We start from the raw sequence: 14,910 nt of genomic DNA on the forward strand, positions 1-14,910 counted from the left end.
GATTACCCATTTATGACATAGTAGTATTTGCCCATACATTTCTACCAACATTTGATATTATCACAGTAAAATTGTGTTTTCTACATCTTCTGACAGTGTACATTTCTTAATTTAAGGTAATTCAGTGTAAGGTAATATACTATTTTGGATTTTATGAATCATTACTGGAACCATTTTTCCTTTACAATATTTTTTAACAAACATTTTTTACAGTGCATTTAGCTGCTCCATTTGAGTCCATTTAATCTGGCTACGGTTCGACTGAGCTCATTTTTTTATGTCAGTGGTGGAGCAGTTACTCCTTTAACTGTGTATTGATGATTGATGCAGATACACTCTGCACCTTGCTGCTCTAAACAGATTAGTTAGTAGACGATGAAACACACTCTGTAAATTAGATGCAAACTGTTGACTAAATATGTATAAATATGAAATCAAAGTGCAATACATGAATCAAATGTTTATTTACACAGCGACCTCTGAAAACATGATCACATTGCTCACATTGTGTATGCTTTACTCAGGCACGTGGACATTTATTGCTTCATAAGAGGTCCAGTATTTTTATTCACCAGGTGCGAGACAATACTTTGCTTTTATGATCCTGTGCGGGAATAAACGTTTCTGCAGTTTCCTGATCCTTTTATCTTGATCGATTCTCTTGCACAGGAAGTCTTTTTTCAAAGGAAGACACTTTTTTTTGTTCACTTGTTTCTGTATTTGGTCAGTTTCCATCTTTACACTTCTGAACCACGTGCTCTGCCTTCTTCAGGTGGCTGTGACTTACTGAAACACCTTCTCCATCATGTGTATTTGTTTACCACAGGATGTTCAAGCAGCCGTGCCATGACACGATAACTGCTTTACTTCAAACCACACAGTTCACTTTGTGGTGCCAAGACATTGATCCGTCCACCATTTAAAGTGATACTGCACCCATTTACCTCAACAAACGTGGTCACTTGCTCGTTAAGAATATTACCCAGCATGTCAAAACGGTGTTTTTCCTTTAATGTATCCATACAGTCGTCCTCAAATGTATTCATATCCTCCCATTGAAGAAGGAAAAAAAACAGCTGACACTGAAATAAGTTGAAATTGACAAAAGTAATAATAAATTAAAATTTAATGAAATCATTGAATTGTGGTTCAACAGAAACATAGAAAAAAATAAACAAGCAAACAAGCATTTATTTATTTATTCATTCATTTATTTATTTACACTTTCTAGTTATTTGAGTGACTATAGTGAATTTTGCCTTTTCTTTAATAGAAGGGTATGAATAGATTTGAGGACGACTGTATGTGCTCAGACTGTGATAACTGTTAGGATTTGAGTTAAACTGTGGAGCATAAATTAAGATTTGCAACATGTGAGTGTGTATGTACATTGTATGATTGAGTGACAATAGAACAATATTAAATGCACTTTCCAAAACTTTTTTTTTTTCCGATTGCCTTGAGTCTACTGTGACACCTTTAACAAAATTACCCTTGACTTGTGAATCATTCTTCCCTATCAACCACATTAACATGTGAGAGAACTGTAATTCTCAGGACATAGTGTTCGTTCTTTAGGTTTGTTACGCATAAAGGTCCAGAATCTGTGTTCTTGTGTTTGTTCTTTATGTCCTCAGTGCTCTGCAGTTTAAAGTTGGAAATGCTTAGTTATGGCCCTGAATGCTCATGATGTCTCTTCTAGCATATTAAAAAAAAAAAAGAAGAAGAAGAAAAAAACACACGATATGAACATTTTAAAGTAAAATAAATAAATAAAAGAAGCTTGATTATCACTAGAGGGGATTTTTTTAAATACTACCTTAATTGAACATCACTGGCAAGGACAATAAACTATTTACTATTGTCTAATTCTGCACGGAAAAACTGGAAAAGAGGACTGTAAATTACCTTAAGTGCCTCATTTAACCAAATTTGGGTTTGCAGTTGCTGGTTGCCTGAGTTCACAGTCACATGCAGGAAAACGTGGGCATGATGTGGTCCTTCTTACTGACTCTGATCTTTTCTCATCTGCACATAATCAGTGTACCAAAACATCACTCGGTTTCCTCCCCTTCAGATTTTTAAGTAAGTATCCATTTGCAAAGAGCTGATTTTGTTGACTGTAACAGAGATCTTTGATGAGGTCAAAAAGACCTCAAAACAACTACAGCTTGTCCTGTACAGATAGCTGATCTTTAACCAGGACGCATACATTGTGTCCTGTTTTGAAAACCGCACAACCTTCTAACGCACGCGCACTGCAAAGGTTGATTGAACAGAGGTACAGTTTGGTCGTGATACAGCTGTCATCACGTCTCAATTACTCAGTGTCTGTGATTAGCTGCTGGAGTTCGGTGCAATACTGAAACGGCATCACCAGGTTATACATTAATTCAGCACACTCCCATTTTACACAGGCAGGGAGGTTTAACCGCTAAATCAGCAATGCCTGGTGCTTGCCTTCACTCCCTTCCTGCTGACCTGATTACTTCATAAAAAACCAATAAAATCCGTATTCCTGACTCAAAGCTGCAACTGATAGGAGGTGAAAAGACAACCCACTTTAGAGAGTCAGACAGAGGAGGAGAGGAGAGCTGGACATCACTTGACCCAAACCCCTGGAGACAAGACTTATTCTGATGTACGCTGAAGGCAGATCAGGTGGAGAATCCTGGATGAAATAAGAAACATATACGACCTGACTGAAGTGTATGGTAGCAGTAAAAGAGCTGAAATCGTGTAAGAGACCTGGGATTGTCCTAAGCCTATTTGCCAGCTGAAAATGGTCCAAACCAAAGAGTCTGCAGTGGAGGAGAGACCCAAATGGGACAACAAGGCTCAGTACCTGCTAACATGTATTGGCTTTGCAGTGGGACTTGGAAACGTGTGGCGGTTTCCCTACCTGTGCCAAATCTACGGAGGAGGTGAGATGCTGCCTCTGAGTTGTACCTTTCATGTATCTCAACATATCCTAATTAAGTTCGTTGTGTGACAGTGTAAGCATTTAATCTCTTACAGTAATTGTATACAGTCTAAAAGATGCTTCAGTTTTGATTTACCTCTTGTTTCTGTTTAATTAGTCATTAACAAATGAACCAGGTCAGTCATTTTATCAGTGTCTGGGAAATGGTGAGTGTGATCAATACGCCCAATCTCAGTCTTTACTTCCTCATAGCTCCCCGTCAGATAGGGTGAGTGTTGAAACCACAGAATCAAACAGGACCTGGGTCTGGGTTAAGCTGCGTAAACAGCCAATCTTGAAGTGCACAGGCTCTGTCAACTTCACATATTGACTCTGAGATTCAGACATTCTCAAAAGCAGCGTTTGTGACTCCACTGGGCCTCTGTTTGACCTCGGATTAGGGGTCCTATTAGTCATATTTGCATTAAGTTACTTCAGCCTTTTCTATTATTTACTAAAGATGCAGTTGTAGCCGAATATAACAAAGAATATTTACTCAAAGTAAGAACAAAGCAGAGCTATTTGTACTCTTTCTACTTTTTTCTACTCCACTACATCTCATATTGTCACTTTTTACTTTATTACATTAAACGAAACACAATCACTTGATTTACAGACTAAGATTTGTTTTTGCAAAACGTAAAAATAATGCATCTGTCAAGTTTACTTGTCTACCCAACAGTTTACACACGAACACTGAAGATGACCAGCTGATTAACCAGTTAGTTGATTAATCACCAGAAAATGGGCAGCTCCTTCGATAATCATTTAGAGACCTCATGATTGCATATTGTGCTATTTTTTTTTAGAAGTTCAACAAACCAAATCAATCGATGGATGAGAAAATAATCATATGTTTCTCTTATCCTTAAATAAAGTGAGCACCACCTAAACCAACTGCTTTATGTACATTTTCATGGTAATATTCACATTTTTTATTTGAGTGACATTTTTAATGTGGAGCTTTAACTTGTAACAGAGCACGTTTAGTGTGTTTCACAGTGTAAAAATCAGTGTTTCTGACGTCTAACTGTGAGGTAAACGCTGCCTTTGTGCTTTCAGGTGCATTCCTCATCCCCTACCTGATAGCGCTGGTGTTTCAGGGCCTCCCTCTGCTCTACCTGGAGCTGGCTATCGGACAGAGGCTCCGCTTGGGCAGCGTCGGGGTCTGGAACTCCATCTCTCCGCTGCTGGGTGGAGTCGGTGAGTGACCTAAAATGATTAGCGAGATGTATTTTAGTTTTTATTTAGCCTGGAAGTATATACAGTCACAATCAAATTGATTCATACCCTCCCATTAATAAAGGTAAAAAAACAGCTGAAATAAGTTGAAATTGGCAAAAGAACAACCCTTTGAGCCAATCAAGTAATCAAGTGTTTTCTGTAACTCTCAATCAGACTTCTGTTGACAGGAATTTAGATTTTGGCCTCCTGCTCATCAGCAAAGTGCTCTAATTTGTCCTGGACAGTTTTTTTTTTTATTATTATTCTTTTTAACCACAATTCTAAAGCAATGTCTTTTTTCACTAATTTATAATTTAGCAAATTTTTCTATTATTTATTATTACTTTTTTCAGTTTCTAGTTATTTGAGTGACTATTGTGGATTTTGCCTTTTCTTTAATGGAAGGCTATGAAGAGGACGACTGTATGTGCAATGTTTGGATTTATTGTAAGGAAACATATCAAAAGCAGAAACTTATAATCACTCTCATTCAATACCCCAAAATTAATGAGTGTTCTTTTTTTTTCAAAAAGAACTTCAAAATGGACAGACACAGTGGCGTATTTGGAGAGATACTATTAGTGACACACAGTCAGACTCAGGAGCTTCTGAGGAAACTGCTTTCTGTAGAAGACGCTGAAATAAAACACAACAAATGTACACGTAACACCTCAGATCACCTTTCCCTTATAAGCTGCACTCAAAAACAAATGTAATGATGATGATCCAAGAAGCATGTGTTTACAATTTACATCAGTTACGCTCTCTGTCAGACAAAGAATCCTTTCTTAAGCTGACTTATGTTACAGTGTGGACACTGTCTTTAAGCCTGTGTTGTGTTCCTGTGTGCAGGTATCGCCTCCTCCATTGTTTCACTGCTGGTGTCCCTTTTCTACAACACCATCCTGGCCTGGGTGCTCTGGTACTTCTTCCACTCTTTCCAAGACCCGCTGCCCTGGAGCAGCTGTCCGCTCAATGAAAACCGCACAGGTGAGAAAAAAAAAAACAAAAAGTCTCTCCCTCTCCGTTCTTTTCACCACTCTTGATACATTTGTAGATACACACTGTGGTTTCAAAGCTGACAGTAACAACAGAAGTGTTGCCACAGTGCAGCTCAGTACAATATGTACGATTATATTGCAGCAAATTTGTTTTGAGAAACTGTAACGAAGTTCAAGACCATCATCTAGAGGACTCGTCACGGTCTAAGTGACATTTTAGGTCAGACTTTATCAGAAAATCACTGGATTGCTTTATGGCACCAAGGAATATTGCACCACAATATAAAATAAAACTGTGCATGCTTCTCTTTAAAGGTAATTTTCAATCGCAGATCGTGGAATGAGTGACAGCCAGAGAGCAGACCTGGATGTCTGAGGTCATATCCCCAAATGTACTATGAACAGCCCTGGGTCAAAACTTTCTCTCAGTTATTTTTTTTTTAATTTCTTTAACAACAGCAACAATAACAAAGACAAATAGTTGGGATCTATTCATCTTTCATTCTGACTATGCGTTAAAGCCCTCAAAAATATGACATCATTGATCAAAAACATCCCTACAAGTCTGATGTGTGTCAAAATACGTTTCTGTCACATCCAATACTTCATTACAGACATAATTCATCCATAACTAACAAAATATGGCAACAGGTAGCAGAGAAGCAATGAAAACACAGAACGTTTCGTGGTTTTTGTTATCAACACAGGCAGCACATTAGGCCTGACTACTATGAACTATTTATATGGGGTTTTGTGTTATGAAGAACTTTTCTCATCTCACCAGCAAATGAATCTCTTCTCCTGGACTGTTTGAAGGGCTAAATCACCCAAATTACTATTGAACAAAATATATAAAGTAAAGTATTCCAAGGCACACCATTCTGTATGATTATAGCCGTGTAAGACGTCATAAACTCCAAGGCACACAGTCTGAGATCTGCCGCTCCATCACAGTGATACTGTAAGTGAAGCAACAACAAAAAGAAAGAATGACTTTACTTTGCAGAGAGCTCAGCGTCTCACGTTTGAATTCATTTCACTCTAAATTAACTTTAGGAATGGTGCAGTTATCCAGTGAAAATCTAAAGACTGCTGAGCCGAGTCGATACGCTAACAGGCAAACGCCACCTCTGGTTTTGACCACTGGTTTACCAGTAATAACATCAATATTAACGTCGTGATGATGACTTAGTTTACACATTTTAAAATGACTGGATGAAATAAGAGATTAAAAGAACACATTTTTAATAGCACATAACAGTTTGTGAATAAAGCATACTATGAATATGACAGATCACTTTGTTTTTTTCTTTGCATCTGTGTGCATCCATATAGGTTATAATGTGGAGTGTGAGAAGAGCACTGCAGTGAATTACTTCTGGTACCGCGAGACCCTGAACATCACACCTGACATCGAAATCAGCGGCTCTCTGCAGTGGTGGATGGTCATCTGTCTGGTCAGCGCCTGGTGCATCGTCTACATCTGCGTCATCAAAGGCATCGACTCCATAGGAAAGGTCAGTGAAAAAATATGTCACTCCAGTTGCTAAATAAATCACTCTACCTTCCACTAAAGAAAAGGCAGAATTCACAATAGTGACTCAAATAACAAGAAACTGAAAAAAGTAATAATAAATAAAAATTTTGTGCTGAATTATAATTTAGTGAAATAAGACGTTGCTTTTGAATTGTGATTAAAAAGAATGATTTAAAAAAAAAAAAAACTGTCCTGGACAAATTAGAGCACAGGTCCCATCATGCTTGTTTGCTTTATTTTTTTATTTATTTTTTAAATATTTCTGTTGAACCACAATTCAAAAACAATGTCATGATTTTCATTACATTTTAATTTATTACTTTTGTCAGTTTCAACTTATTTCAGTGACAGCTGTTTATTTCTTCTTTAATGGGAGGGTATGAATACATTTGAGGACGACTGTATTACACCAAGTAGTTTTCATTATTATAATTATTTACCTTTCCAGGCTGTGTATGTGACATCCACCTTCCCTTACCTGGTGTTGACTATCTTCCTGATCCGTGCCCTCACTCTGCCCGGAGCTACCACCGGACTGGTGCACCTCTTCACTCCTAGGGTGGGTAGCTGCAGGGTTGTATCAAGTCCCAGACGCACTTCCATTGTTGTAATTTGTTCTTGTCATGCTTGCTGCAGTGGGAAACACTGTTGAACCCACAAGTGTGGCTGGACGCTGCCACCCAGATCTTCTTCTCTCTTTCTGTAGCATTCGGAGGTCTCATAGCTTTCTCCAGCTACAACGCAGAGAAGTAAGGACTAAAACTGCTCAACCCACTGGTATAGACAAGGTGACCACAAAGTGCAGCGTTGATTTTGTTCTGTGTCCGTTAGAAACAACTGCGAGAGGGACGCCGTTCTTGTAGGAGTGATAAACAGTGCCACGTCTCTCTATGCATCCATTCCTATTTTTGCCATCCTGGGATTTAAAGCCAACAACGCCTACCTCGCCTGTCTAGACAAGTATGTACGCACATCTGTCGTAGGTGACTTTAAAACTTCTTTAAAATCCTGAGGACTGATTCTTTCAATTTCATCCACAGAAACATTCTGTCTTTAACCAACGCCTTTGACATTGCTGACCAGAACATAACAACAGACACCTATGATCAGTGGGTTACCTATCTGAATGAGACATATCCAGATCAGGTCCTCAAGTTATCCTTGGACGTCTGTGACCTACAAGACCTCCTTGACCAGGTATTGTAACTTTTCTCTAACCACCCTCTCTCTGGAATTCCTGGTTGTTTTCTGCCCTCCTTTCCAGGAAAAAAGGCGAGTTCCAGTCAAACACATGCAGTCATTTCCTCATTACTTTCTGGTCTCTCTCTTAACTTCCCTCCCCCAGAGTGCTTCAGGCACTGGTCTGGCTTTTATTGTCTTCACTGAAGCGGTGATATCGATGCCAGGCTCGCAGGTATGGGCCATACTCTTCTTCGTCATGCTCTTCAGCTTGGGTCTCTCCTCCATGTTTGGCAACATGGAAGGCGTCCTCACGCCCATCAAGGACTTCAAACTGGTTCCCAAGTGGATGCCTAACGAACTCTTTACAGGTACTTCTGAACTACTTTAAGCTGTTATTGAATGAAAGAGGATTTTTTTTTCTCTTTGTATTCTTCCACTAACAACCTTTTCTTTTCTTCTCTCACTTCCTCAGTGATTGTCTTTGTATTATGCTGCGCCACAGCCCTCATCTTCACCCTGGGCTCTGGGAACTACTGGGTGGAGGTTTTCAACAGCTATGTGGGCTCCGTACCTCTGCTCATCATCGCGCTTTTTGAGATTATTGGAGTCATTTATGTCCGTGGAATGAAAACGTAAACTTTTCTCCACTTCTTCTTTCGCATCTTAAATACAACTCTTGTAGTCTTGAGTCTAACTCTGGTCTCCTGCGTGCTCTGATAGTTTCAGCGATGACATCTATTACATGACTGGACGGAGGCCCAACATCTTCTGGAAGGCGTGTTGGATGGTAATCAGTCCTGTGATGCTCTTGGTGGTGTTTGTCGCCTACGTGGTCGTCCAGGCACAGAAACACCCCTCCTATCCAGCATGGAACCCAGATTTTGTAAGCAAGCATATGTGGCAAGAAAATCTTACAATGAAGCTCACAAAGGCACATTTTACAAGTGGCTTAAGCTCCTAACATCAATACTTTGAAGTTTCTGAATGTAGTCAATAATCATCCAAATCCTGCACAATATTTAAACTTATTCCAAAATTACTCACACTAAATTATCTATTATCGCTGCCCTCTTCTAAGTGACCCAGTTTAACTAACTGATGGATCACTGAGTGGCTAAAAAGTTTCCCTTATGCAGTTGGTTAAGACAAAAACAGAGCGAAAAGTGTGTGAATTTCACTTACATTCACAAGAAGCACCACTCCAGATATATATATATGCTAATAATACTGCTGATGGTCTGCATAAAAACTTCCTATAATTAACAATAGGCCAGTGCTGAAGGGAAATGTTGCATGCAGTTACAACATTTTTATGATGTGATCTCAAGATCACAAATTAATTATGACAAAGCAAAAACAGATAACAAATCAAATTTTGTGATAACGAGTGTATTTATGTCACTATCTTAAGGGCCAATTTCTCAAGCTCATCAGATAGCTTAAAATTCATTTGATCACACTGGATTTTAACTGTCCTCAGTCTCAGCAGAATAACTGGAGTGCAGCAGCCTGGAAAGCCCGGCTGGTCCTGTGTCACGCGCCTGTGTTTCTGCATTTGTTCCACGAACCGTCCGATGCATTGATCAAATCGTACTCCTTGATCTGACATTTTCAGTTTAAATCAGTTGCTGTCCAGATGCTGATGCAGATTCTGTCAATTTAGTTGTTTTGTTTGTTGTGTTTTTTTTTACATTATTTATTTACCACATAGGCTTTTTTATTATGATTATTTAATTTAAAAATGAAAACTCTTTTTTTGTTTGTTTGGTTTTTTTCCTTCACATTTTATATGCTTGTCTTTCTCTTTAGGAAGAATTCCCAAAAACTGAACCAAAGCCGTATCCAGACTGGGTGTTTGCCATAATCGTCCTCCTCTGTGCAGTGCCTGTGATTTCCATCCCTTTAGTGGCTGTCTACAAACTGATCTGCAGAGGAATGAAAAAGACATCTGTTGACTTAAACCCCTACAACAACTACGCTTTTGAGGGTTAAGCACAGGAACAGAACAATCAAAGAGCTCGAGGAATGTGGCGAGTTACAACTCTGCCGTGTTCCCGAACAGAAGGAGACGTCCTCATGTTATCACCACTTGTGTGGAATGTTCACCTTAATTCAAATGCCAGCTGACATATAATCAGTTATTTTAAATTGTAATACAGAACTTCATAGAGATTCTGATGTCTATACGATCAGGAGTTTTTAAGAACAGGATGTGACATATGACAACTTCAGCTTGTTTCCTCAAAAACAAACCTGGATTTATTTTAACAGTAAGACTTTTACATTGTTTTTTGTACTGTACATTATGTAAATAACATTCAGCAGAACCTCTGAAAGTGAAAAACACAGCCTTCTTTGATTCCACATTTCTAAAACCATATATTCAAACACACATGTAGGTTTAACATTTGTTTTAAATGTCACAAAACATTGCGTGAGTTCTTATATCTGATTCATTTTCAAGGGAAAATGTCCTTGTAATTATCATTACTTTATTGTATAAAACTGGAAATACATCACCTTGTACAAACAACATTTGACTTGTTCACTCCAACAACAACATTTCTGTGCACTTTTTCATGTAAATTATTTTCTAAGTGACGCCATGTCTTCTTTGTAGTAGTTTTCCACAGTGGAAAACTACCACAAAGTGTAAATCAAAGTCCAAAAAGACAAATAGCTGAGGGATGACGCCTGCTCCAGTACAGAAGCTCAATAATGTTCTATCATCAATCTTTACTGATCTCATTGTTGTTGTTTTATAGGGCGTGTTTATGACTGAGGTTTATCACTAAAGTCTTTTATATCAGATGACTTGAATGCTTTGTTGTCAACTAATTTGTCTGACATTTTGACATACATTACACGTTATGCAGGATAAATCAACGTTGCTGATTTCACTGTTCATCTCACTCTCACAAAGCCTAAACATTAGATTATGTACAATGTCTTCATTTTGACAAAACTCCAATGAACTTTATGCGACCACATAAACAAAAGTCAAAACATTTTAGGAAAACTGGACTAAATAAATACTTATTCATACCTTTCAGCTCTTAATAGTTTTCTTTGGTTGTGTTGGAAATTGTACGTGGGGCTCGCTGCTCGTCTTACGTCTGGATGGCCAAAAGGTCAGCTGGGGTTCTGGGGTTAGCGGCCTGTCGGACCCTGGACAGCCTCAGATCTCCGAGGCGTCGCTCCAGACTGCGCTTTCCTGTCGAGACGATGAGAACACAAGATAAGACGCTTTTTCCCCCTTTCTTTAGTGAACTGTAAAAATTCACCTTCGTGAACTGTAAGATCAACTTAAAGTGTCAATGAACTGACTTGTGTGTATATAAAATCACATATCTATATTTGCTGGGTTGGGTGCACACTTCACAAGTTTATGTTCGATGCAGTAATATTTATACAGCACCAATTCACATCGTCATCTCGGGGCAGTTCCCGTCGTTAGGTGAAATCCTTACAACACGCAAAAGGATTGGCCTCTCTTGGAAAATTACTGTGACGATGTTTTTTGTCACAGAGACAGAAATGTCTTGTTTTTCTTCATTGACAGGTGAAGAACAATTTCAGCAAAATATTTACTTGTGTTCACGCTTCAGGTCAATATTCGCTGTGCAACAGATTTCAAAGATGTGATGGACCACATGAGACACCATCAAAAGTGTTATTTCCGGCTTCAAATGAACACAATGAGGCAGATTTTATGTGTCATTTGGACGCTACAATCAAGACAGAAATATTCCATCGCCTTGCACTGCCAGAAATGAAGCAATCTGACGTTTCAGATTGTTTCATGGTCATTTTTGGTGCAAATCTATGAAAATTTTCTCCACTGGCATCATCAAATGAAAAATAAACTTTTCTTCTGTTTTCTTTGTTTTATTTGATTGTAAACACAACATCTTTGGGTTTAGGACTGTTGGTGAGGAAAAAAATAAAGCATGTCTCTTTTATCCAGAATATTTTTTAGCTTATTAAATATATATAGCAGAAAAAACAATAAAGAAAGAAATCAAATTTATTGTAAAACTGGAAGAATGAGGCACATCATACATAATCAATCAGCTTGGATCGTCGTTCTGTGGTATTGATGTGAATGTGTGCAGGTTTCCTGAGGGTACATACGTTTGTGCAGGTGTGAGAGCAGATCTTTATAGAGAAGAGAGTGGCGTGACAGCACCAGCAAGAAGGAAAGACAGAAAAGCAGCTCCACTGCTTCATATTGCAGAATGCCCGTCTGGGCTTTACTACCTAAAATCAGTCCTGGGGAAAGGGAGAGAGAAAAATAGAATAAAATTATGATTATGATGAGTTTTTCACTTGATCTTTTATTCAGATAAGATAAGATAAGCCTTTATTCATCTCACAGTGGAGAAATTCACGTTGTTGTTAGCAGCATTAAACACAGAGATACACACATACGAGACAGAAAAAAATGTACATATAAATATAAGAAATAGCGCAAACAAAAGAGAATAGTGCAAACAGAATATGAAAATGGGCTTCTGAATGGGGGGTACATAGAAAAGATATATATATATATAAATAAAAGATAGGGAATAAATATATAATAATAGTTATAATAATAACAACAACAATGTATGAAATGGAAGTATTGCCTTTGTTGCTGAGCCTGATGAGCTTATTGGCATAGCGTGCCATGTCCCATATCATCTGCAGGAAGTAAGCAGGGTTCTTAGCAACCGTCTGACCAAAGGGCAAACTCTGTGCACACACATGGAACCTAAAGAGAAAAACAAAAAAAAGGAAAGGGACAAAAGACAATATAGAGACGCCATTCATATATTGACATATGGAGATAAAAAGGCGGTCCAGTACTTTCAGCGCTCAGTGCAGGTATTGATTGACAACAATCTTTCTGCTCATATTAATAGCAGCGTTATCTTTAACGGCCTATTGATTAAGTCAAAGCTTAAGAGCACACATGAGCGTAGAAGTGAACTGTGTGTCATGTTTCTGAATGTTTTCAATGCCCCTTTAACATATTCAGTCTCAGTAACAGACACTGATACCTGTGAAAACCATCATTCAAATTTTGGTTAAAAAAAAGAAAGAAAAAAAAAGTCCTGTTTAATGACACTGACTTTACCTGCATGCATGCAGCAGCACCAACTTGTAGATGTTCTTGTAGACCGCCTCAAGAGAGTTGGTCTGAGAAGAAAAAAATGTATCCAATATTATACAAATAACAAAACAGAACATGAAGAATCTAGTTTCCATTTGTGACGAGTATGCTTTTGGTATTGTTTTTACATGATATTTAATATAAGCAAAATAAACCTGTTATATTTCCTGTGTCCCTGAACAGTCATTTACCAAGGTTAACTTGACACATCTACAGCTCTAATTTACCACCGTGTTGCTATTTGAGGGTGACGTCCGACTGGAAACCTTGGAAATTTTTGACTATTCATGTGATACAGTTGAGTGATAAAACTGCCCAACTGCATGTTTTGTTCGGTGAAGTGCAGGCTCAGGTTTTTAACCTTCAGTCTTCTGGAAGGTGTATTTATGGGTCGTCCCTTTGTCCCCTATAACTGGTATAAAGCTACTGTAGATTTGCCTCCGTTAGCACTGTATGCATGACGTTACCATGCAGCAGAATCAAAAGCATTTTTGAGTATAAAATAAGGAACATCTAAAATTCTCATTGTTGCTTCTGCTATAAGTAACACAAAAAAATCTCAATTAATGTATATATGTGTCCTTACTCATATACTTGCTTTGAGCATATGCGGAGACCAGCTACTGAAACAACCACAATATTGTGATGCTTTCGCGTTTGTGACAATAAACTTCCTGAATCTTGTTAGTTGTGGGTTTTTGTGTCTGTAGATGTCGAGAAACTGATAACATGAGCATTCAAATTTGGATCTTCTCAGCTTTTCCAGACTATGCTCTCTGTTAATGTCTATCATTAAGACCGAAAAGTATGTAAATGAAAAACAGTTGCAGGATTTTGAAATCTAAGGACTCCTAATTTTTTCATCTCTGACCTTCAGGTCCAAGAACAGCGGATGACACTTGAGCCTGAGGATACCCATTAGTTTCCTCCTCATTTGCTGTCCGGCTGAGTGGAAAGAGCCCAAAGTTAGGCTGTAACGCAGGGACAGACCTGCATAGCTGCGAGAGATGAAAAGTTAAAAAAGTAAAAGAAGAAAAAGAAGCAACAGAAAGACAGAAAAACTTTCTGTAGGGGCAAAAAAGCAAATTGAATATGGAAAAATACTGCAAGTAACAATGCAATCGTCATGCTTACTGTATCGTATGCCAGAATATTAAACAAACATAGCATCTCATAAACAGTTGTTTATGAGACAATCACAGATGTTTCATGTTTATGGTTAGGTGCAAAGTACAGGAAGCGTTTCAGTGAACGTACAAAAAAAACCCCATAAAGGCTGGCAACAAGCCCAAAAACTAACCCTAACGTGCAGGAAACGCACCTGAGGCAGTAATCCTGCAGCATAACAACTGACGAGATGTCGTACCTGGAGTAATCTTTGTAGACGTCCAGTGAGTGGGTGTCCAGCAGCAGTCCACACCAGGGGAACAGGCAGCGAGGGGGCAGCACGCGGATGTTAGGACAAGTGCCCACGTTTCCTGACACTTGAAAGTTGACCACCACCTTTTGTGGGTTGACCACCAGGCCATACTGTGGTACTTCGGCCAGCAAAATCCTACAAAGGCAATGCACAAGTGGTGTAATTAACAGCTAAAATCAAAATTCTGCTCATTTTAGTATCAGATCTGCTGCAAAATGCTCCATTGTGTGTATTTGAACTGACTTTAGTTCATTTTTTAGATGTCACATGTGTCTAAAAAAACAGAGTAGTGAAGCAGAGACTGCAAAAGGCGTAACTACATTGAAATCACACACAAAACAAACATTTATGTTGATTCTGCATGTTTCAATATTCTACCACAAAATGTCTTGTATGGTTTCTGCAAGGGATGTCTGGTATTGATAATAA

At 38.5% G+C, this 14,910-nt stretch overlaps 2 protein-coding genes across 2 annotated transcripts in view; one reads left to right on the top strand and one right to left on the bottom strand.

The window, feature by feature from the left end:
• The first annotated feature begins 1,992 nt into the window (after positions 1 to 1,992).
• slc6a18 (solute carrier family 6 member 18) lies at positions 1,993 to 9,898 on the top strand. The gene is made up of 13 exons (XM_008287627.1): positions 1,993 to 2,043; positions 2,777 to 2,924; positions 4,025 to 4,165; positions 5,039 to 5,176; positions 6,523 to 6,704; positions 7,173 to 7,283; positions 7,361 to 7,473; positions 7,556 to 7,684; positions 7,765 to 7,921; positions 8,070 to 8,274; positions 8,379 to 8,538; positions 8,627 to 8,789; positions 9,716 to 9,898. The coding sequence occupies exons 1-13, from the start codon at positions 1,993 to 1,995 to the stop codon at positions 9,896 to 9,898; spliced, it is 1,881 nt and encodes a 626-aa protein (XP_008285849.1).
• A 247-nt stretch (positions 9,899 to 10,145) lies between these two features.
• tert (telomerase reverse transcriptase) overlaps positions 10,146 to 14,910 on the bottom strand; it is an 11,592-nt gene continuing 6,827 nt past the window's right edge. The window contains exons 11-16 of the mRNA XM_008287610.1: positions 14,428 to 14,616; positions 13,933 to 14,059; positions 13,026 to 13,087; positions 12,535 to 12,659; positions 12,041 to 12,178; positions 10,146 to 11,120 (exon numbers count right to left, since the gene is read on the bottom strand). Coding sequence (XP_008285832.1) covers positions 11,017 to 11,120; positions 12,041 to 12,178; positions 12,535 to 12,659; positions 13,026 to 13,087; positions 13,933 to 14,059; positions 14,428 to 14,616 — 745 coding nt within the window. The 3' untranslated portion in view covers positions 10,146 to 11,016. The remainder of the gene's footprint in view (positions 11,121 to 12,040; positions 12,179 to 12,534; positions 12,660 to 13,025; positions 13,088 to 13,932; positions 14,060 to 14,427; positions 14,617 to 14,910) is intronic.

This window comes from Stegastes partitus, unplaced genomic scaffold (assembly GCF_000690725.1).
Source record: "Stegastes partitus isolate 25-593 unplaced genomic scaffold, Stegastes_partitus-1.0.2 Scaffold509, whole genome shotgun sequence".
Classification (NCBI taxonomy): domain Eukaryota; kingdom Metazoa; phylum Chordata; class Actinopteri; family Pomacentridae; genus Stegastes; species Stegastes partitus.

Excerpts from the sequence above, each read along its gene's own strand:
- slc6a18 (XM_008287627.1), top strand. The coding sequence starts at position 1,993 with ATGTGGTCCTTCTTACTGACTCTGATCTTTTCTCATCTGCACATAATC. Across the intron at positions 2,925-4,024 it reads GTGCCAAATCTACGGAGGAG|GTGCATTCCTCATCCCCTAC; the intron begins GTGAGATGCTGC and ends TTGTGCTTTCAG. Across the intron at positions 7,922-8,069 it reads TACAAGACCTCCTTGACCAG|AGTGCTTCAGGCACTGGTCT; the intron begins GTATTGTAACTT and ends TCCCTCCCCCAG.